This window comes from Furipterus horrens, unplaced genomic scaffold, assembly GCF_987537825.1.
Source record: "Furipterus horrens unplaced genomic scaffold, mFurHor1.1.pri manual_scaffold_2, whole genome shotgun sequence".
NCBI classification, from domain to species: domain Eukaryota; kingdom Metazoa; phylum Chordata; class Mammalia; order Chiroptera; family Furipteridae; genus Furipterus; species Furipterus horrens.
The window spans coordinates 6170109-6191852 of NW_028327172.1; the positions used below are offsets into that span (position 1 = coordinate 6170109).

At 57.6% G+C, this 21744-nt stretch overlaps 3 protein-coding genes across 6 annotated transcripts; 1 reads left to right on the forward strand and 2 right to left on the reverse strand.

Moving 5' to 3' along the window:
• Positions 1–377: 377 nt before the first annotated feature.
• KCNK4 (potassium two pore domain channel subfamily K member 4) lies at positions 378–7109 on the reverse strand. The gene is made up of 7 exons (XM_090267455.1): positions 6721–7109; positions 6256–6521; positions 3042–3165; positions 2749–2909; positions 2400–2586; positions 1776–1915; positions 378–1101 (listed from the first exon to the last, which is right to left on the reverse strand). Exons 2-7 carry the CDS (start codon positions 6442–6444, stop codon positions 715–717), a joined length of 1188 nt encoding a protein of 395 aa, XP_090123581.1. The 5' UTR covers positions 6445–6521; positions 6721–7109; the 3' UTR covers positions 378–714.
• Positions 7110–9738: 2629 nt separating this feature from the next.
• GPR137 (G protein-coupled receptor 137) lies at positions 9739–13868 on the reverse strand. Its single transcript, XM_090259335.1, has 8 exons — positions 13564–13868; positions 12054–12451; positions 11920–11969; positions 10987–11212; positions 10722–10871; positions 10484–10612; positions 10262–10380; positions 9739–9972 (listed from the first exon to the last, which is right to left on the reverse strand). The coding sequence occupies exons 1-8, from the start codon at positions 13580–13582 to the stop codon at positions 9813–9815; spliced, it is 1251 nt and encodes a 416-aa protein (XP_090115461.1). The 5' UTR covers positions 13583–13868; the 3' UTR covers positions 9739–9812.
• Positions 13192–21704, forward strand: BAD (BCL2 associated agonist of cell death). 4 transcript variants are annotated; one of them, XM_090259461.1, is made up of 4 exons: positions 13192–13267; positions 14561–14758; positions 20824–21014; positions 21542–21704. In XM_090259461.1, exons 1-4 carry the CDS (start codon positions 13207–13209, stop codon positions 21665–21667), a joined length of 576 nt encoding a protein of 191 aa, XP_090115587.1. In that variant the 5' UTR covers positions 13192–13206; the 3' UTR covers positions 21668–21704. The 4 variants fall into 4 exon arrangements, with proteins under 4 accessions (XP_090115587.1, XP_090115579.1, XP_090115561.1 ...); XM_090259453.1 differs by lacking the exon at positions 13192–13267 and adding an exon at positions 13378–13595; XM_090259435.1 differs by lacking the exon at positions 13192–13267 and adding an exon at positions 14185–14284.
• Positions 21705–21744: the final 40 nt, after the last annotated feature.

Genomic DNA, 21744 nt, shown 5'->3' on the forward strand with positions numbered 1-21744 from the left:
GAGTTCTTACTTTGAAAGGCTTTTCCTCCATGGTTCTGCCCCCAACGGACCCAGTCACCACAGGCCTCGACCAAGGAAGAGGGGGTCTCGCTCCAGGAAGGGGGAGGGGCAGGGTCCCGTTCTGGAACGGCGATGAGGGTCACGTGCGGGAAGAGTTCAAGCTACAGCCCTCCACACTGGATACCGTTATTTCTCCCCGTCCCCCGCCCCCGTCATGGCTGCGCTGGGGTTGGAGACGCGCAGCCCATCTTGGCAGATTCCTCTGCCAGAGCCTGCCCGGTAGTCTCCAGGTAGCCCCCGATCACAGTCAAGAGGGCCGACCTTGACCACACCGATCCGGCTGCATTGGGAGTCGCGGGGGCCCCGACTTGCCTGGAGGTGGCCCGAAGCCAGCACCCCACCCCCACTCGCGTCCTCGGAGAGCGCGCGCACGCCCGCAGCGGGGCAGACTTTTTTGTTTATTGATGCAGGCTTGGAGGCACAGTTGTGAGGTGTTGTGAGGGACAGGCCCAGCCGGGGCAGCGAGACAGTAAGAGGGTCTGGAGATGGATGAGTGAGCAGAGGGCCAGGAGCTTGGTGGCAAGCAAGCAACCCAGCCTGCTCCCCAGGCTGCAGTCGCGTGGAAAACGGGCTCTTTGGTCAAACAAGCAACGCATGCTGGGGAGAGAGATCAAGAACGAAGCCCTTAGAGAGTCGAGGCCGGGGGTCCTCTCCCTACACTGGCACGTTTTTGTCCCGCCGGTTTCCGGGTCCCCGGGGTCGCGTGGGCTTCCTAGCGGGGTTGTGGGGGCGACGGCGACCCCGTGGCGGGAGGGGTGGCGCGCAGCCGCGCTCGCTCTGCGTGTCGGAGGACTCGTCGATGAAGGCCAGATTCTCGCTGGGGTAATCCAGCGCGGAGGCCGTGGGCGGGGAGGGCGGCTCGGTCTTCTCGGGGAGAGCAGGGGATGGGGGCCTGCTGGCAGGCTGCGCTGTGCACGGCGGTGGAGGCAGGAGGGACCGCTCCTTCTCCGGCGGCAGTGGGGCCGTGGGGCCGCCTCGCTGGGTCACCCGCGCCGTCACCGTGCCGGTCCAGCTGGCGGCCTGCGCCGTGAACCCGCCCATCTGCGTGGGGAGGAAAAGCAGCCCTCCACCGGGGGTCCTCGACCGCCTCAGCAACCCCAGGAGCCTGCCCTTCGCCAGTCAGGCACTGTGCCTCTTCCACCCTGGTCCTGCTGCCTCAGCCCGCCAAGGAGGGAAGGGCTCGCCAGCTAGCCGCCCGATCTCCCCTCCTTCATCCCATGGAAGCGCTCTCTACTTCGGGAGCTTTTCTAGAAAACCCGTTTTATTTCAGCTCTCCCTTCTGTGCCCCCAGAGACCTTTGCGCTACTCGGCCGGCCGGGGAGCGGCGTGGCGTGGTGGCAAAATGTAGGTCGTCCAATTAGATCTGAACTTCAGACAAACAACAAAAATAGTTTTCGTATAATTATGTCCCATGCAATGTGCAGAACATACTTATTATAAATTATTTGCTATTTATCTGAAGTTCACATTTAACCGGCCTTCCTGCATTTTTAGTTGGTAAATCTAGCAACCCTATCCACAGGATCAGAGATGGAGTCGCCTGCAAACTTCTCCGAGTTTATCCCTTTGTCCCTGACCGGTGCGTCATGGGGCTCACTCAGCCCCTGCCTGGAGGAGCCCACACTCTGGAAGGGAGGCAGGCAGGCCAACCAACTGCTAGGGTACAGAGCCTGAGCGCCACAGCGCAGGCGCGGACCCGACCGAGGTGCGCCTACCTCTGCCCGAGTGCGGCGGGACACTGCTCGCAGCCAGTTCCCTATGGTGGTGAGCACGGAAGCGAAGTAGGCCAGGCCGAACAGGATCCAGAACCACACCAGCGGCTGATAGACTCTAGGGTTCTGGTCGGGGCTGGCGCCTGGGATACCACCGGGGAGGGCAGACAGAAGGTGGTTGTGGGACAGACCTGGAGCCGGTAAGCCACTCCTTCGCTGCCTCTCTTCCCAGCTCGTGGGAAGGATCCGTCCCCCCCAGGACAGGGGGTGTGTGCCAGTGTGTGAGAACGCATGCAAGACGATGAGCGGGCATGATTTGAAGGTGTGCAAGGCAAGAGCATGTGAGTGGGGGTGCTCACGCGAACATGCGAGCCCGTTTGAGGAGTGCATCTTACTATACGTGTGAACACGCATGGAGGCGCAGGCACGCAAGAATGTAAATGTGCATGAGACGTTGTATGCGTGCAAAAATGTTCGGGCGCATTCCGTGAGGGAGTAGAGGGCTGGGCGCCATCCTGTGTGGTTGCACAAACAGCACGCGGGATTGGGAGGGAGAAGCAAAAGTGCAGAGCCTATGGGTGGGAATAAAGTGGGTAGGGAGGTGAAACACAAGAAAGGTGGCCTCACCGGCCACATAATCCCCGAACCCCACCGTGGTGAGCGTCACTACGACGAAGTAGATGGCCTCGAGCTTGCTCCAGCCCTCCATGTAGCAGAACACGAACGTGGGGGTGAGGACAAAGAGCAGGCAGCCGACCAGCAGGAAGAGCACCGCTGACAGAATTCGCACCAGCTCCTTGGGCACGTGCCACTTCTGCAGGGAGTGGCCAAAACACTCATTCTCACACCCCACACCCCCTCCTCTGGGAGCCTGAGGGGAGGCTCCTGAGACCTCAGGGCCTGAGCTCACAAGCCGGAGGGAAGGGGACGCAGGGAAGGTATCCTGAGCCCAGCACGAGGGCATGGAGCAGCTCACCAGGAAGATGGCTTCTATGTGACCGATGCCCCGGCGCAGGGAGGAGCCCAGCCGGTCTCCGACCCCTGCCAGCAGGATCCCGAAGAGCGGGATCCCCACCAGTGCATAGAAGATGCAGAAGAGGCGACCAGCATCTGTGCGCAGGGCCACATTGCCGTAGCCTGGGCAGAGGGGCCATGCAGGAGGTCTAAGGGTTACCTAGCATCCCCCTAACACCCCCTGCAACTTCCCCCTTGAGAAAACCCAGCCAGCCACCCGTCACCCTCCTCCACACAACCAGTGCCCTCCCCCACCGATAGTGGTGATGATGGTGCCTGAAAAAAAGAAGGCACTGCCCAGGTCCCAGGCTGAGTAGTTGCTGTGACTGGTTGAGTTGATGTCAGGGTTCGCGCCCCCTCCCAGGGCATCAGCCACTTCCTGCAGGACAAGGCGCAGAAAGAGGAACCTTACTTAGCCCTTCTCTCCAGTCCTGGACAACCCCCTGGCCCTCCAGTCACCAGAGTGGTTCCCTTCCTACCTCTCCCAGCTCCCCTTCCATCTGGTCTTCCTGAAGTCAGTCCCTTTGAGCAGGCATTGCAAATTGGGTGACTCAATTTTGTTTGACCTCCCCATTGTTTTAGAAACATTTATCTGTCCCCTAATTTCACACAACAGATTTCCAATTTCACAGTGGTCAGGAACACAGACTCTGGGACCAGACTGTCTGGTTTCAAATCTCGGCGTTGTGTGAACTTGGGCAAGTTAACTCTCTATGCTTCTGTTTCTGCATCTGCCAAGTGGAGATGATAATAGCACTACCATACAGAGTTGTTCTGAAGAGTTAAAGTTCTCACAGCAATTTTGCTTATTTAAGCACTGTGACCCCATGTAGTGGCCATACCTGGGTGATTTCCAGCTTTCCACAGACTGCCCCCCCCACTCCTATTGCCCCTATGGAAGCTGAATTTGAGTCCCTTGCCTTAGAAAATGTGATGAGTCCTGGCTGGTGTAGCTCAGTGGATTGAGTGCCAGCCTGCGAACCAAAGGGTCACCGGTTCAATTCCCAGTCAGGACACATGCCTGGGTTGTGGGCCAGGTCCCCAGTTGGGGGTGCATGAGAGGCAACCACATGCTGATGTTTCTCTCCCTCTCTTTCTCCCTCCCTTCCCTTCTCTCTAAAAAAAAAAATTAGTCAATTTAAAAAATTTTCTAAAAAATTTTAAAAAATGCTATGGAAGTTAGGGTCCCTCCCTCCATGAAGGTTTGTATACCATCAAAATTTTCACCCAATTTTAGGAGATTCATGGACACACAAACCACTGCTCACCCTGCTGAAATCCTGTGCTACACAGTAGGTGCTCAATAAATATAAGTAAATTAATGAAATGGCCAAACGTCTGCCCCTCCTGACAGGCTGCAGGTCCCTCAGGACAGGGTCTGTGTTTTGAGGGGGCCTCCTCCAAGCGATGGAGGTCAGAGCACAATGAGGAGGCGGTGCAATGGGGCCCTTCCCCAAGGACCACGGAGCCAAGACACAAAGGCAGGGAGCGTGGTGGAGATCATAACACATCTCTATTTCCGCAGTCCTCATTAGCAGGACCCTTTCCAAATTAATTGTACTAAAGCAACAGCCCCAAATCCTCCATAGCTCCCCACTGTCTACAGAATGGAGTTCCAAATCCCCAGCCCGGGGTTTAAGCCCATTTTCAATCTGGTCCTAACCCCCCCTTAACCCCAAGTTAAGGTGACCTTAGCCCCAGATTTCTAAGAGGATCTCATTTCCTGTAACAATACTTTTTAAATAAAACCAAGAAGTGAAATGTACGATTTAAAGTGATTTGACTTTTTATTTTGCAATGCTTTTCCAGTAAATTCACTACTTCAGGGAAAAAAATCCTTTGTCATCCTGTGTGTTCTAATTTTTATTTCAAATGACTTAGCCATCTGCTAAATCCGAGTTCTGCAAAACAGTCTGAATTTCCAGCTTCCACGCCTTTGCCCAGGCTGTTGGTCTGCCTGGAGTCCCTTGCCACCCAATCACACATCTAAATTCTACCGATCTCACCTGCCTCATTTCAATTACCAGCTCTTCCCAAAGGCCCCGGGCATCTCCCTCCTTGTCCCCAGCACCTAGCCCAGGGCCCAGCATACAGCAAGCAGTTAACAAAGAAGGAAGTAAGGAAAGCTCCTTTTCCACTGAATTCTACAGTGATCCACGGATCTGTCCCCTTGCCCAGATGCGACATCCTCTAGGGCACAGCCTGCATCTGTCCCTCCCCCGATGTCAATTTCCCTGCCCACACTATGGTATATAGCCCAGCACCTAATACACAGTAGGTGCATAATTGCTGTATGACTAATTGTGGAAGAAAAACAGAGCCGCTGTTGTCCACACTTCTAGTTTCTGCCCTTCTTTTTTTATTCTTTTTCATCCAGGAGAAAGTAATTTTCTTGTGAAGATAAAATAGGTCAGATTCCCTCCCTCCCTCTGCCCTGTGATCTGGCCAGACACTGTCCTGCCCAGGTCTCTCTGATCCTCCCCCGGTATTCTGGAAGTGTCAGAAACAATGTTAGGCTGGGCTGCTTTGTGTCCTGGCCCCACCCCCATCCTCATTCTGGGTCCTGCCACAATGGGAATCAGCTGGAACACAGAGGCCTCCATGCTGATGGCTTCTCTCTCCAAAAGAACAGGCAGAGAAAGTGGGGTACTCTACTAAAGTAATAAACGCTCATTTATTAAAGTTAAATCTTAGGTTTTTGATATGATAGTGACTCAGAAATCAGAGAAAGCCACAGAGGTGTGGCTTGACAGTATCCCAGAAGGCAAGCCCAGCACTTTCTTTAGTCACTGAACTAAAGTGGACCCAGTCCCTGACTTGTCCCGCCCCCAGCCTCTGCATCCCAAGTATGTGTCCTGGGGCCAAGGGGTGCCTAACCTTGCATCCATGATGGCATGGACAGGCTCAGGAGATCCTGGAACCCTCCAAAATCATCTGTACATGTTTATATGTGCACTTTTCTGGGACGAAGGGGTGTTCACAGTGTTCCTGGGCTTCTCTAAGGCATCTGTGACTCCAAGAAAGTATAGGAACCAATGTCGGGTGGCCAGATTTAGCCAATAAAAATATTGCACGGGACATAGTTATATTTAAAAACTATTCATTGTTTAACTGAAATTGACATTTAACTGGGCGCCCTGGATTTCACCTGGTAACCCTAAACCAATGAGTTAGACCTGTGAAAATGTAACATCTTATGGGCTACAGCCATTCATTCATTTCTTCCTTCATTCATGCCTTCATTCAGCCAGCCTCCAGACCGAAGGAGACCTTCCAGGAGCACAGTACAATGCCAGGCCCAGCAAGGGAGACAAGCGCCCCCACGGGCCCCATACTGAAAACGCAGAGACCGGATCCCAGCCTCTGCCCTGCACCCCCAGCTGCACCCCAGCACACAGCCCCACGGGCATGCAGCTGTTGCCAGGGGGTCATGGGTGACTGCTGAAGGGGCTCTCGCCTGCCCACACACCTTGATGAAGAGCCCTAGGTCCTGGTCGCTCACACAAGGATGGGCCCTCAGGAACTTCTCTCGGACCTCCCCCAGCTCCCTCTGGGCCTGCTGCTCCTGAGGCTGCTCCAGGGCCTGGAACACCAGCGCGCCGGACACCAGATAGAGCAGGACCAGCGCCAGCAGCGCCAGCAGTGTAGTGCTGCGCATGGCGCGCCCAGGGGCCGGGCCAATTCCACTTCCTTCTGGGGGAGGCTGGGCAGGAGGCTCCTGGAGGGCTGTGGTCACTGAGGGCAGAACCAGGGATGCTTGGATCAATAACCTGGCCTGCCACCCCTACGCTCTCCTCCAACCCCTACCCACCAAAGGGTCCGTGGAGCCCCCAGCCCTAATGCCCACAGATGTCCTCTCTTCACATCCCTCTGTCTGGACGCTTGGTACCAGGACACACCCAGTCCTCCCCCCGACCTCTGTCCTTCCCCTTACCTCCACTGCCCGGCCCTCAGCCCCTGTGGGGGCTGGGGGGCTCCAGGATGAGAGAAGAGAAGAGGGCACCGGAAAGGGAAAGGACGGAGAGGCAGAGCGAGGGAGGAAACGCCTGCCGGGCCGGCGGGGGCGTGGGGAACCAGCCTCCCAGGAGGAGGCTGAGGGGATAAGGACGGGCTCGAAGGAAAAGCGGGAGGAAAGGCCGGACCACACAGGGCGGAGACGGGGATGGCGGGTCCCAGTTCGTCCGCTGCTGCTGCCGCCGCAGCATCTTCCTGACTTCTCCCTCTCCTCCCGCCTCTCCCAGCAACGCTGCTAGCCGCGATGGGCCGGGCGGGGCGCCTCCAAGGTCCCCCAGCGCCCCGCCAGGCTTTCGAGGAACCCAGGGATGGATCCGGTCCCTGCGCAGGGGCGAGGCAGGGTGGGGGGTGGCGGGGGCGGGGTTGGGGCGGAGGGAGTGCCGGATTCAGGGAGGGAGCAGGGCGCGGGCAACACACGGGGCCAGTGCAGCATCCCCCGGGACAGCTCGCGGCGGCACCCACGCGCACACACGCTGCACAAAGCCTCACGCACCCGTGCTCCACCCTGCAGCTCCAGCCACCCGCTGCTCAGGCTGCAATCACACGCTGCACCTGCTCTCTCCCCGGACTCGCAGGCACACCCGGACCCCAGGGGCCGGCGCTCTGGCCTCGGCACACCAGAGGGCCACGCATGCTCCTCGTGTGCCCACATTCGGGTACGCACACTCAGACCGACGGGCCACGGCGCAGCGCCCGCCGCCCAGACGCACTGCACACCCTCCGCTCGCTCCCACCGCCTCCCTGGTCTTCACGCCGACGCCTCGGAGCGTGACCGGCGACGGGGCGCGCGCGACCGCACGATTCCCGGAGGCGCCCACACGTGGGAGGGAGGTAGCGCTCCGCCTGGACGGCCGCCCCCTGCGCGCCTTGCCTGGGGGTCTCCCTAACGCTCCCTCCCGCGCCCCTCCGCCCCTCACTCACTGTTGGCCCCGCTGCGGCTGAGGCTGCGACCCAGGCTCTTGCGCGGCCTCGCCGGTGCCGGCTGGGCCACGGAGGCGGCTGCGGCGGTAGGGGCGGAGCGGGCGGCCGCTGGGGCTGGGACCCCCTCCCGCCGCCAGAAGCCCCCCTCCTACCGCGTTTAACCCCTCCAGTGCCTTGCCTCCCTCTGGGCCGCGCCCTGGCCGCCAGCGCCGCGCCCCCACCCCCCACCGCAGCCCCTAACCTGCGGCAGCCCTGTGCCCTACTTCCAGCCAGTCTCGGGAAATTAGTGGCAGAGGAGCTCGAGAGGGGTTACCGCCGGGTCCGGCCTCGAGTGTCACACCAGAGTCCTGGTACTGCCCCACTGGCCAGCCAGTGTAGCCAGCGGCAGGGCCTGGGGCTGGACATCATCCCACTCATCTCTCTGGACCGGTGCCACGCCAATCTCCCAGGTCCACTTAGGGATGGGAAGGGCCCTCAACTCCCCGCCCCTGGGGACAGCCTGGCCCTCAGGTTCAACCTTATGAGGGAGAGGATCCTGCCAGAAAAAGGGTAGGGGATCCCTTCTGGCAAGCTGGAGATGGCCCAGGTGGGTGGGGCCCAGTTCTGGGAAGTCATTCTGGGGCACCTCCTGTCCTTGCTCCTGTATCACCATCCCTTGATCCACACCCCAGTGCTCATCAAGCATGGAACTGGTGCCAGCACGCCCTCCCCCAGTGCCCAAACTGCCAGGGTCCTGGAACTCCACTCTTCTCTGCTCTTATCCACTTGGCGCCAATGTCTCCAAACACCCTGCTCTTGCCTGGGATCATCCTCAGTCCTCAGGGTGGGTGGTTGAAACCCCTACCAGTAGGGGGCCCAGACAGGTGACCAAACCCTGGAGCCTGCAGATCCCCACTTAGAGAAAACGGATGTTAATTCTCACCTCAGGGATGCTATTCTGGGAATTAAGAGGTCAGTATTTGTAAGCCTGGCCCATACAATAAAGTGCCCTACAAATGTTAGCAACTTTCCATTCAACAAAAAGTGATTGGGCCCTCTCCAGAGGCCCCGAAGTCCTGATGCCCAGGTCAGTCCCAAGTGAAGGGTTTGGAGGTAGGCTTAGTGCTGGGCCCCAGGGACCCCGAGGAGATGGGACAGTCAGGTCCCCGTACAGGAGACAGACCCTCTGATAAACAACTCCCAGCTATAGGACAAACCTGCCAGGGCTATGGTAACAGAGGGCAGTGACTATGCTCTTAGGGGTGGCCAGAGAAGGGGGCCCCAGGAGCACTAGCCAGGCTGTGGGGGCAGCCCACCCTACCAGCCAGATCCACACCCGGTGGGGAGATGAGGGCTGCTCAGTCCTGGGCCAGCTCCTCCTCCACAGGCCCCAGACTAACCAAACCCTGGACCTGAAGGCCAGGTTCGATGTGATGACAGGGAAGCAGGGACCCCCAAAATCCCAATCCACTAGGGAGTGAGAGGCATAATACGTAGCCACATAATCACAGTGCCGTGAGACCCAGGAGGGGACACGGTTCCCCGACCCAGAGAGGGCAGGCTTCTAAAAGAAGTGACATTTGAAGCAACTCTTGAGGAAAGAGTAGACATTATTCAGGTAGGGAGGGGACTGGAGTAGGAGTAGGTCTCTTCTGGTCTCTCTTCCCTTCAGACTGCAGGCTCCTCCCTCTCCCTACCCACCAGCCTCAGGGAGGTAAGTAGCCCCTGCCAGTCCAAAGGCCGGTATTTGATCAGCCTTCAGCGAAACAGGCAATGGTTCGAGAAGCACAGACAACTGACAGGCGGTGGTTGGCCATGGGGCACAGACACTGTTTATTGAGTGGCAGACACAGGAGAGGTAGCTGGCTCCAGCATAGAAGTGGAGGCGGCAGGTCATGCCAGGGTGCTGTGCGCATCTGGCAGCCAGGGCCATGCCCCCATCCTAGGGGATGGCACAAACTCACTACAACAGAAGTAGCAAGGAGCCGGCCAGCCAGGGGAGGTGCCCACTGCCCCTGGGATCCTGGGCAAGAAGCAGCAGATGAACTTGGCACAGGGGCCTGGGGTGGGAGGGACTGGGGTCTGGGTGTTCTGGGGAGAGGCGGAGGGGGATCACGTCTGTGGAGTGGAATAGAGACTGTGGTGGTGGCTGCCTGGGCCAAGCACCTGGGAGAAGAGCAGAGGAGTGGTCCGTGTCTGGCTGCCCCCGTACCAGCCTGGCTCCCGCCCGATGGCGCCGTACCAGCTGCCGGAGCCTAGGCTGCCTGACATGCTGCAGACAGAGAAACGCGGTCAGTTTCAAGGCAGTGACAGGGCCATGTTCACAAGAACTGGGGAAGGGAGAGAGGGTTAGAACAGTCTAGTGACCCGGACATTCCAGGACCCAGGGCTTGAGCACTGCACACTGTGGCAAACTGCATTCTTGGGGCAAGAGGGGAAAACCAGAGTGGTCCCCACCCAGTACAGATGGAAACCAAGGCCATGGCAGGGGCTGGGGCTGGAGGACAAGATCACGGAGCAAGCCTGAGCTCTGGGTCCTGAGGCTGGGCTGGGGCTCCCACCTGGTGCTCTCGCCCCGGCCATGCTCCCAGGAGCAGCTTTCCTCCTCGCAGTGCCCTGCCCGGTCAAAGAAGTAGGAACGGGAGCCGAAGACCTGCCCACCGAGGATGCGGCTGGTGCTCTGGGGGAGAAAGCCGCCGTTGACTTCTCTCCTGCCCCTCTCACAGCCCCCTCAGGCTCCAGCCCAGGCTGTCCCAGCGCCGCCCCTCTACACTGGCCCTCACCAGGTCCTGCGGAGGCCGGTGCACCCGGAAGAAGCCCACCAGCAGGGTGGTGGGCAGCAGCTCCCACACAAAGAGTATGAGACCAAACACCAGGTAGCCTTTGTTCCCCAGGTCATTCACCAGGTCCGCCTGTGGGAGAGCAAGGCCTTACACCACTTGGCAACTGTACCAGTGGGGCACCTGGACAGGGCCAGGAGCCACGGCTACTAAGGAGTTAGCAGACGTGCCGAGTGCCCACCTGGTCAGAGACGTTGTACCAGTCGTAATCAAAGGCATCCAGCCGGCTCCGGGGAGCCAAGGCCAGGGCTGCTAGGTTGTAGCAGGCCCGACTGGCATACAGCAGGACCATGGCGCCACCCATCGCAGCTGCCTGGCACACACTGGTCCCCTGGCACAGAGGACAACAGGGGACCCTCAGGAAGGGGAGGTTCCAGCTTCCCCTCTGCCCTGAAGACCAATGCCCAAAGAGCCCAAAGAACACCGGGCACAGGATGTGACCCTACCTTGGCCTCCAGGTAGATGCTGGTGGAGGGGGCCCGCCGGGCAACAAGGCAGAGGCAGGCAGCAAGAGAGAGCGCGCAGATAACAAACAGGGAGTCGCTCACCAGGACACGCACCAGCAGGAGGGCCCAGGGCTGTGCACGGCGCCGGCGGGACAGCACAGCGCACAGCACATTCACCAGCAGAAAGAGCAGCGAGGCCCCCACAAAGGCCCCTCGGACAGCCAGCCTGCAGCCCACAGCACAGTCAGCCCGACCACTGCCCTTGGAGCTCGCCCACCACCCAGCCTCTCCCAGAAGACCACAGTGTCCATCAGAACCTCAGGTCGTTCGGTCTGAACCTTGCTCCTCCAGTTTTACAAATGGGGAAACTGAGGCCCGAGGAGGTCAGAAGGTGACGGACAACTGTGATACAGTGGAAGGAGCTCTGGCTTGGGTGTCAAAAATCTGGGCTTAAGCCCTGGCTCTACCTCCAGCCACATCTATGACCTTGAACATGTTGCTTTACCTTTCTGGGCCTCAGTTTCTTCATCTCTCAAATGGAGATAATAACAGCCTCACGTGTAAGTTGTAAAAATTAAAGATGTTTGTAAAAGCTCTTAATAAACTATAAAATGTTGTACAAATGACAGGAGTATCGCCACCCAAGGTCACCCAGAAGTGGTTTGGTTCTGGGGCTTCCAAGGGCTGGAGCCTCCAGCTCTTCCTCTATCATGGATGACACCGGTAACCCCTCCCCTGACGGCTTCTATTATTGGTGTCCTTCACGTATGCAACGCCTCTGCTGAGCCACCTCTGCCAGGTGCTTCCCTTTTCCAAGCTCTTTCACAAACATTCCCTGAGCTGTCCCCACCTGAGCCCTGCCACGGAGGATGGGACAGACACGAGGCTGCTCCTGGCCTAGAGGCAGAGCCCACCAGTGTCCTGAGTACTTACAAGCCTCGGCTCATCTCCGGCCGACGCTTCGCCTTGGCCTTGAACACCACCTGGGAGCAGAGATGCTCATTATTCCTTTGAGCCCTTGAGGCCTGCCACCCCATGGCCCACCCCCACCCAGTGACCACAGTTACCTGGGCAAAGTAGAGGTTCATGAGCGTCAGTGTGAAGAACTGCAGGCAGACAGGGCAGCAGTAGAGAAGCCAAAAGGGCAGGGGCCCGAGGCGGTTGGCTCGGGGCGTATCTCGGAAGTAGAAGGAGAAGAGGGTGGTACGCAAGGCGGCCCAGAGCAGACAGAGTGCCAGGAACACCGTCTGATAGCTGAGCCGCTTGTGCCCGTACAGGAGCACCAGCCAGAGCTGGGCATAGACGGAGAAGAAGAGCAGGGCATACAGAGTGGTGTAGGCCGCAGTCAGCCCCAGGGTCACGGCCGGTGGCAGCGCGGGCACCAGACCAGCAGCAGGCACCAGGCCAGACAGGTTACTCTCCATGTTAGGGAGGGGGCCTGAATCCTGAGACAGCGATGGAGAGGCTGGCAGGGGGCCAGGGAAATAAAAATAAATATGGAGGGGTGGGAGTTTCAGGGTGCAGAGACAAAGATGGGGAGCTCAGGAGGAAAGAAGTTGTGGCTGGCCAGACCCTTCCCTGACACAGAGGAACATTCGCCCTTGCAGCGGGGCACTGGCGGCCTGGGCCCCTCACTCAGGAGCCTGGAAGGACAGTCTCTCCTCTCCAGGCCTGAGGGTGGGGGTGGGTGGGGAGTGTCGCCTCACTGGGCCAGTCCCAGAGCCAGGAGCTTGGGGGTGCAGAGGCTGAGGAGAGGGGTACTTGGCCTTGGCCGCTCCAGTCGTCCTGGCAGGAGGGGGAGAGCCGGCCGATGCCCGTAGGTTCTAGGCAGCGGTCGCTGCTGGGGGCGCTCAGCACCCGGCTCTCCCCCTCCTAAAACGGGGGGATCTCTCCCCTCCAATAATCCGGGTCGGGTGGGGGGGGGTCTCTGCCTTCAGTCCTCGGGATTCCGGACGCTGCCCCCGACCCACCCCCCACTGCGTCCACTCTCCAGCCGCAGGAGGTAGGAGGAGGTCGACGCCAGGCCCTCAGTCCGCCTCTGGGGGAGCCGCCTCCGGTCGCTGGGAACCGGGGCTCCGGGGCTCCAGGGCTCCAGCTCCCCGGCTCCTGCGGCTCCGCCCCCTCCTGCGCCTGCGCGGGCGCCGTCGGCTACGCAAATTGCGCAGGTCTAGCCCGCGGCTCCGCAATCTCGCGCCGCGCCCGGCGCGTAGTCGTTCGAGAATGGCTGCGAGCTACGCCGCCGGCGGGCGCCAGGGGTTACGAGAGGCGGCGGGAGGCCGAGGTGCTGGGGCAGCACGGCTTTCAGCCGGCGCCCGGGCGGGCTGTGTCCGGGGCCGCCCGCCCTTACTTGTTTGCCGGGCCGCCAGTCCCCACGCTCCTCTAGCCCATCTCCAGACCGAGATCGCGCCGCCAGGCTGGGGGCGGTAACGACCCCCCTCGCCGGGTCTCCGAAGAAAACTTCCGCCCACAGCCAAGATGGCCTCCGGGCCCCGCCCTCTGGGCCAGAATCCGCAAAGCCCTGCAGCCCCCCGGAGGCCCGCCAGTCCCCCGCCCTAGCCGGCCGAGGTTCCCGCTCACCTGGCCCGCCGCTTGCCATGCGCGAAGCCCCCGTGAGTCTTATGGCCACCCTCACAGGGGCCCCTATCCCTTCTCCTGCGCTTGGACAGTCATCCTGCCAGGGAGGAGGCTCCCTCGCTTATCTCCAGTGCTCCCCAGATGGCGTGGGGAGTGGTGCCCGTGATACGTGCGGTGCGAGGTTTGCACAGTGGGCAGGTGGAGGAACCCGGTCACGCAGTCCTGACGGAGCAGTAACAACAGCAGTAGCGGCGCATCGTGCAGCAGAACATCGATTATGCTTTTGCTAAGTGCTTTCACCACAGTAATCACGACTCGGTTTTCAAACATCACTAGTCCCAGAGGGAAGTGTCATTATCCCCATTTTACAGGGGTGCAAACTAAGGCCCAGAGGGGCTAAAGGACTGGTCGACAGAAGCTAGCCCCCAGGTTCCAAAGACCCCTGAAAATCCCTGATCTGATCCCACACGCCCCAGGCACAAGGAAGTGGGAGAAGAGCTTAGGAGACCAGGAAGGGACCTGTGAGGAAGGTTGTGGGCGGGGAGCAGGTTGGGCCTTGGGGGCGTGTCCTGGACCGACGGTGACTCCACCTCCTGGTGACATTTCAATAACTGATTGGGCCAGGTCGGTGACAGTTCCCGTTGCCCAGGCAGCTAGAGCCGGGCTCCCTCAGTGCTAGAGGGAGGCGCAGGCCCGGGTCAGGGGCCTCGAGATCGGGCTTGGGGTGAGACTTGCGTGCCGTCATCACGGGCGGGTCGAGCCGGGGCCTGGGTAGGGGTCTGGGACTCCACAGCACCGGGCTGCGGAAGGAGATTTAGGTCTTGGGTGGACAGGCTGAGTTCCTTGCCCAGCCAGACTCAGGACAGACGGGGGCCTGGGAGGCAGGGCGGACCTCAGGTTCTAGGGTGGGAGAGGGAACTTGGGCGCCTGCTCCCCACCCCCCCGCCAGCCACTGTTTGCCCCAGCTGTGCCCTAACTGCCTACCATCTTGCCCCTACAGCCCAGAGCATGTTCCAGATCCCAGAGTTTGAGCAGAGTGAGCAGGAAGACTCCAGCCCAGCAGATAGGGGCCTGGGCCCCAGACCCACAAGGGACCATCCTCCTCCAGGCCTCAGCAGCCACGTGTGTACGGCCCCAGGCCTCCTGGGGGAAGCTGGTCACCAACAGGGCCAGCTAGCCAGCCGCAGCCACCATGGAGGTAGGCACCCCCCCCCCCCACCTCAACTACCTGCCTGTTCACTTTGCCCTCAGCCCAGTAACTCCTGCACCTCATCCTCATACACTCATTGGGTGGCTTTGAGTAAGTCCTTAACCAACTTGGGCCTCAGCTCTCCTTTTCTGTAAAACAGAGCAATTAATCACCACCATTGTAGGACTGTTAGGGTAATTAGCAGAATATACAGGAAGCACTTAATTATAGTGCTAGTGCTTAGGAAATGCTCAAATAATGTAGCTGTTAGTGTAGGACCACAACAGAAATCACTGAGAGTCAAGCAGTGAACCAGAAAGGGGAAGTGACTTGCCTAAGGTCATACTTATTTGCCGGTTCCTTTGGGTAAGGGGTTTAAGCCTCCATGCTGCCTGCTCCGGACTTCCAGCCCCCAGGTCTTTGTTTCCCACCCTGTGGCTCACACCCACACCAGGCTATCCTTGCCAGTTGCCAGGGGCGGGTGACCCCAAGAGGCAGGCAGCTGGTCTGTTTTGGGGGTGGGGAAGCATAGGCTAGATGGGAGGATGGGCACTGGAGGGCAGTGGCCATTTCTGTTTCCACCTCCTTGGCATCTCATAAAACCACATGGCTCTTCTGAAAAACAAAAACATGTCCTTGTCTGCCGAAGCCTAAATGACCCCTCTCCCGATTTTCAGGAGCAAGAAGGCTTACTAAAGCCTCTTCCATGTCCCATTCACACACACTGTCAAGCTGAATTCCACAGACTTTCTTGAACTTCCAGATCTTTGCACTTGGCTGTATTACTGCTCACAACAGTTTTCCACTCCCACCTGGCTGCTCCTCCTCTATATCAGGTGCTTAATCTGCACCCGTCTGTCCCAGCTGCCAGGGGCACATCAGTGAACAGAAGAGATAAAAGTCCTGGCCCTTGTGGTGCCCATGTTCTAGTCGGTGGGGGACACAGGCCATAAACCAACAAATAAGTAAATGATATGAAGAGTTAGCAGATGTCACACACTGGGCAGCAGTGTGAGAAAGTCTTTACTTTGTCTGGATCAGGAGTACTGGGGGCCAGGGTCCACTTTGGTGAGAAGCACCATTTGAGCAAAGTCTGGAAGGGGTGAGGCATGAGCCACATGGGTCTCTGTGGAGAGATCTTAAAAGGATGGATGGGAATGCAAAGGCCCTGAGGCCAGTGTGGCCTGAGGGGATAGATGGAGGGCAGGGAAGTTGAAGAGGCTGGAGTTAAAGGAGGGGGAGGGGCAGCTGGGCAGGGCCTTGAAGGCAGTGTAAGGGCTTTGGCTTTTCCTTTTTGAGTGAAAACCAGGGAGGGCTTTGAGTAGAGCCAGGATCTGTTTTAGGTCTCAAGAGCATCACCAGGGCCTGTGTAGGAGGCGGTGGTGACCCTGTGGGTTGCTCAGGATGGAGTTGACAGTGATGGGGTCTAGGTTTTGCCCATGAGAATGAGAGTGGGGTGGGAGGTGGAGAAGGAGGTTAGGGAAAGGAAAGCCATGAGGTGAGAAGGACCACTTCTTTTTTTTCTTTTTTCTTTTTTAATTGTCCTATTACAGTTGTCTCAATATTCCCCGCATTGCTCTCCACTGCCCCCCTCCACATCCACAGTCAGTCCCCACCCTGTTGTCCATGCCCATGGGTCATTTATACTAGTTCCTTGAAGGACCACTTCTCTTCTACGAAAGAAGACAGATAGGAGTGGCAAAGGAGAGAGTGGCAGGGAGCTGGAGTAACCTTCCTGGACAAACTAGGGGTGTGACTTGGGGCTGGGGGATACCTGAGGCTGGAAGGGGAGGGCTGGCACCACCTGAGAAACTAGATTTAAGGAGGAGGGCATGAGAATGGTCTGAAGTAGCAATAAAGAGCTGGGGGAGGCCAGACGAAGCCATGAGGAGAGCTGCAGGAGAGAAAATAGAAGCCACTAGAGAGGACTGTACAGGATTTCTTAAACTTTTGACCTACTTTTCAATGTCTAAAAAAGTAAGTGATTTTTCCATAAAAGATTCCCAAGTGCCAATAACCTGCCAGAGCCACTGCCCTCCTCTAGATGGGCAGGGTCCCCTCACTCTTCAAACTCCCTGCCTCTTGGGCCCTGCTGAGCTGTAAGTGTCCTCAGGGCAGGGACTGCGGCCACCTTGTGTACTGTGACAAGTCAGTACACAGCCCAGTGCCTGGGAGGGGTAGGTGCGTGGTGAGCTGTGGGTGTGTGGATGGTGGAGAGGGGAGGAAGGACACCCAGTGGGAGAAAAAGCCCAGCACTAGGCACCAGGGCCCGACTGCAGGGTTGAAACACGGCTTTACCCTTTAATTAGCAGGTTGAGCTTGAGCAGGTTAGTTAATTCACTCTGCCTCAGTTTCCTTATCTGTTAAATGGGAATAGAACCAGTACCGCCTTTTAGGGTTGTAGTGAGGATCTGATAAGTGAATACAGAAAAAGTGCTTTGAAACAGTGCCTGGCACAGAGGAGTGTTGTTCTTACTGTACTTGCATGCTGTTCTTACTGTACTGTGGCCGTTGTTAATATTGTTACTACGGGTCGGCCCGTGCCCTGAGCAGAACTGGGGGTTGCCATTCATTCAGCAGAGAGGAAGTTACGTGAATAACCAATACTGCCTGATGGCAGACAGGTGAAGTATAGGTTAGAGCCAGAATGTAAGGGCTTGAAGGCCACACCAAGGAGTTTGGACTTTATCTCATAAACAGTAGGGAGCCACAGAAGGTTTCAGGCAGAAGGCAGTTCGGTTTACAGCAGGGCTTGGCAAACCATAGCCACAGGCTAAGTCTCTCTTTTTGTACAGACCATGAGCTAAGAATGGTTTTTATATTTTTGAATAGCTGACAACAATCTAAGAACAACACTTCATAACATGTGAAAATGATATGAAATTCCACTAAATAAAATCTTAGTGGAAAACAGCAATGCACAATTGTTTACATAGTGTTTATGGTCTTTTCAGGCTATTCCCGCAAAACTGTAGCTGTGACACAGACTGTGGTTTGCAGTGGTTCTCATATTCCCTCTGGCCCTTACAGAAAACATTTGCCAGCCACTGCTTGCTGATTCTGTCAGCTCTGAGCAAGGTGGGGATGTATGTTCTTTGCAGGCCAGTAAGGAGCTTTGGTACCCCAAATGGGTTTAGGGTACACAGGGAGTCTGGGACGGGGCCCGCGGGTGCTAGAAGCTACAGGGGCTGCATGCAGGGGGCAGGCCATGTGAGAGCACCTGCGTGTGGAAGAGCAGGATCCAAACTCAGCCCTGCCCGACGGCAGAGCTTTATGCCCTCCCATTGTCTGGCTCCTCACTCTAATTAAATCTGCAGGGATGCTCACAGGAGCCTGACCAGGGATACGTTCAGTCCCACCCACTTACGGTGGAAGCCCTATGGGGGTAAAGAGCCACAGGCCCCTCCCACTGCCCCACCCCAGCCCCAGGCTCACCCTGGGAGGGTGGTGTGAGCGCGCTGGCCTAGGCACCCACCCTTGCTCCCACCCAGAGAGGAGCCATGACCCCTCCCTCTTCCTTACCTTCCATAAAGGGGAGAGGCCACCTCTGCCCTGCCTGGGGGCTTGTAGGGGCAAGAGCTGATTGAGGGTGGGATGACTCAGATGGCTCATTCCCTCCCCACAGAAAGAACCAAAAATCCCCCAGGTTTTTTCCAGTAAATAAGACACTTTAAAAAATCCAGTCGACACAAATGTGTGTCATTTTGACAATGGCTGGCTTGGCATTGCTAAATCCATTGCTTTGGTGAAAATCCCCAACCCCAGAGGCTAGGCTTCTGGTGGAGCTGGCACTAGCAGAAAGCGCAGGGCACATTCCCCAACCTAGACCCCCAAGAGGAGCCTGAGGCATGAGAATTAAGGATACAAGCCCTGAAGCCAGATTCATTAGGTTTGGATTTCTGCCCTGTTGCCTACTGGCTGAGTGACCTTGGGCAAGTTACCTTCTCTGTGCCTTAGTTTTCTCCTCTGTCAAATGGAGACAGGGAGTAACTTCTATCCCAGGGTGTGATGAGAGGTAAGGAGTGAGTGCACGGGAAGCACTTCTAAGGTGACACCCCTAGTGTTTGCTTGTGATTCCTGGGTGAGAAGGCAGTGCCCCAACCAAGTGCCCATCACTCACCTTCCTACTCTCAGGCCTTGCAGCTGTCAAGTGTGGTTGTTGGGGTTCTTAGAGAATAATCGGTGACATTTCCTGAGCACTTAAGTGTCCCAACTGTGTGACTTCAGTCAAGTTCATAACCTCTAGGTGTCTCGTTTCCTCATCTATAAAAGAGGGAGAACTTGGCACCCACCTGACTGGGAAGGTCGGAGGCTTCAGGATGCGAAAGCAGGAATGTGGTGCAGGTGGCACCCACCTAGCAGCTGACCCCTGCCTCACTGCCCATGTCCCACAGAACTGGAAAGTGCTCTGCGGATGGACCTGATCCTATCAGGGGTCTTTCTATTCCCGCTCCTCTGGTCCCTATCCCCAGTCCCCACTCTTGATTTAGCTGTCTGTGCCCCACTGCCACCTCGATCCTCAGGCTTGGGCTTTGGTGAAGCTCAAAACAACCAGGTACTCTGACCACATCCTCTCTCCACCCCACCCCCATACATTTTTTAAAAAGATTTTATTTATTTATTTATTTTGAGAGAGGGGAAGGGAGGGAGAGGGAAAGAAACATCAATGTGTGGTTGCCTCTCGCACGCATACCTGGCCTGCAACCCAGGCATGTGCCGGCCTGGGAATCGAACCAGCGCTGACACTCAATCCATTGAGCCACACCAACCAGGGCTGACCATACCCTCTTGACCTAAGCCTTTCCGGAGCTGGGACCCTTGGAGGCCCTGCAGCCCCTGGAGCTGACTCACAGGGCTCTGCTGAAGGTCTTCTGAAGGGAGAACAAGACACTGTTATCCCCTGGCCTCAAAACGAGGCCTAAATCTTGCTGCCTTCAAAATGCCTTCCCTGACAGAGGGGCTCTGCCATGGACGCTGAGCATGTTCTTGGCACCTGTCCCAGGCCCATCTTCCACCCTATTACTTAGCTCTGGGTTTTTGCTCCTGGGAGTAGTTCTTGGAGCTGGTCTGGATATGGGGTTGGGGAATGGCACATAGTACTCAAGTCAGACAAACTTCCAACACAGTAGAGGTGCCCCATTGAAAAATGATCCATCGTGCACTTTCAGCTCACAAAGCACTTTTCACGATCTATTTTATGTGACCTTTACACAGTCACTGGTAGCAAGGAGCGGCTAGGTTTATCGCCACAAGGGGGTGAAGACGCAGGCTCGGAGAGCTGAAGGGTGGTTGGACAAGGGAAGAGGTGATAATCGTTGGACTTCGGATTCCAACAAACGTCTAGGCACGTCCAGCCTCAGAGCTTCACAGCTGTGTGACCATGGGCAAGTCTTAACCTCTGTCAGCCTGTCTTCTCATCTGTAGAACAGGCAATGCAAGCCCTCACTTTCCGGAATGGTTAGGAGGGTAATGACAGTGCCCAGGGCCTAGTACATAGTAAGTGCCCCATTGTACCTAAAAAATAAACCCAGAGACAGGTCAGGGCATTTTCTCCCAAGCAGGTGTTGTGCGAGGTGCAACCGTGCTGCTGACAGGTTCCCCTTCCTCAGGGTTTCCTGGAGGCCACAGCAGTGAAACAAATGAGCCCCAGCAGGTCTCTTGCAGAGCTGGAGTTCAGCCCTGCCTGGCTGGGGGAGGGCACCCCTGCACCCAGAGAACTTCCCCTGCCAGAGTGGAGATGATTCAAGAGCTAACAACCCACGGCCTTGCATTAATAACTGTAACTACTTATTATGCCTTTATTTTGTGCCAGGCGCATGTGAAGATCCTTTTATATACTAAGGCCCTAACCCATTGTTGGGGCCCAATTAAGATTTGTGGGATTAATGAGAAGTTAATTCGAATCTTCACTAAAGCCCCTGAAGCTTCCCTCCATTTACATATGAGGGAGCTGGACCTCTGAAAGGTATTCTCTAATGTGCGCACAAATTACATCAGCGGGCCGGTGGAGCTAATGATGGGGCGCAGAGGAGTTGAGATTCACGTCGTCCCTGCATCGTCGACCCTCTCTGTAGGCGCTGGGCCTGTGGAGCCCCGGAGTCGCCACAGCTCGTACCCCGAGGGGACTGAGGAGGATGACGAGGTCGAGGAGGAGCCCAGCCCCTTCCGCAGCCGCTCGAGTTCGGCGCCTCCCAACCTCTGGGCTGCACAGCGCTATGGCCGCGAGCTCCGGAGGATGAGCGATGAGTTCGAGGGTTCCTTCCAGGTGAGCGCCACGGGACGATAGTGGGAGGACTGGCGTCGGAGCAAGTCGGGACCTGTACTTCCAGGTCACCTCCCACTTGGAGGGTCCGTCCGAGTCCCATGGCATGACGGGATCTGTAGTCCTAGGACCCCGGACGCTACCTGTAATTACCTGAGTCCCAAAGCGTGCTGGGATCTGTAGTCCACCCGCTCCAGAAGGCCAAGCTCTGGGGCTCTGTGTTTCCAGCCAGCCCCTTCCGGGTTTCCAGGTTCTTTGCCTTCAACTTCGGAACGCTGCTCTGGCTCTAACATACAGGGTCTTCCTACGCGTCCTCTCCCCGTCCCTAGCACAGAGCTTCTGGGATCTAACTCGTCCCGTTTCTGAGGGCCCAAACAAGCGATCTCTTGTGTTTAGAAAAGTGGTCTGGAGACCCCTCGGTACAAGGCATGCTGGGAGCTGTGGTCTTTATCTTCCCCGGGATTCCGGAAGTGGAGAGCCCTGACTCGGCCTGCTAACTCATTTAACCCTTTCTTCCTCCCACCCGGAAGGGACTTCCTCGTCCGAGGAGCGCAGGCACAGCGACGCAGATGCGGCAAAACTCCAGCTGGACGCGCACCTTCCAGTCCTGGTGGGATCGGAACTTGGGGAGAGGAGGCTCCGCCCCCTCCCAATGACAGTCCTCCCCACACACCGAAGCTCCCCGTGCGCCCCGCCGTGCAGCCATCTTGGGTGTGGGCGGAAGTCGTTTCCG

Bases quoted from the DNA above. Each gene is read 5' to 3' on its own strand.
- BAD (XM_090259461.1), top strand. From the start codon at position 13,207: ATGGCTGCGAGCTACGCCGCCGGCGGGCGCCAGGGGTTACGAGAGGCG. The intron at 13,268-14,560 runs GTGCTGGGGCAG...TTGCCCCTACAG, and splicing joins AGAGGCGGCGGGAGGCCGAG to CCCAGAGCATGTTCCAGATC. The intron at 21,015-21,541 runs GTGAGCGCCACG...CCCACCCGGAAG, and splicing joins AGTTCGAGGGTTCCTTCCAG to GGACTTCCTCGTCCGAGGAG.
- KCNK4 (XM_090267455.1), bottom strand. From the start codon at position 6,444: ATGCGCAGCACTACACTGCTGGCGCTGCTGGCGCTGGTCCTGCTCTAT. The intron at 2,910-3,041 runs GTGGGGGAGGGC...CCCTCTGCCCAG, and splicing joins CACCATCATCACCACTATCG to GCTACGGCAATGTGGCCCTG. The intron at 1,916-2,399 runs GTGAGGCCACCT...GTGGTATCCCAG, and splicing joins GTTCGGGGATTATGTGGCCG to GCGCCAGCCCCGACCAGAAC.
- GPR137 (XM_090259335.1), bottom strand. The intron at 10,872-10,986 runs GTAGGGTCACAT...CCTCTGTGCCAG, and splicing joins GCATCTACCTGGAGGCCAAG to GGGACCAGTGTGTGCCAGGC. The intron at 10,381-10,483 runs GTGAGGGCCAGT...TTTCTCCCCCAG, and splicing joins ACCGGCCTCCGCAGGACCTG to AGCACCAGCCGCATCCTCGG.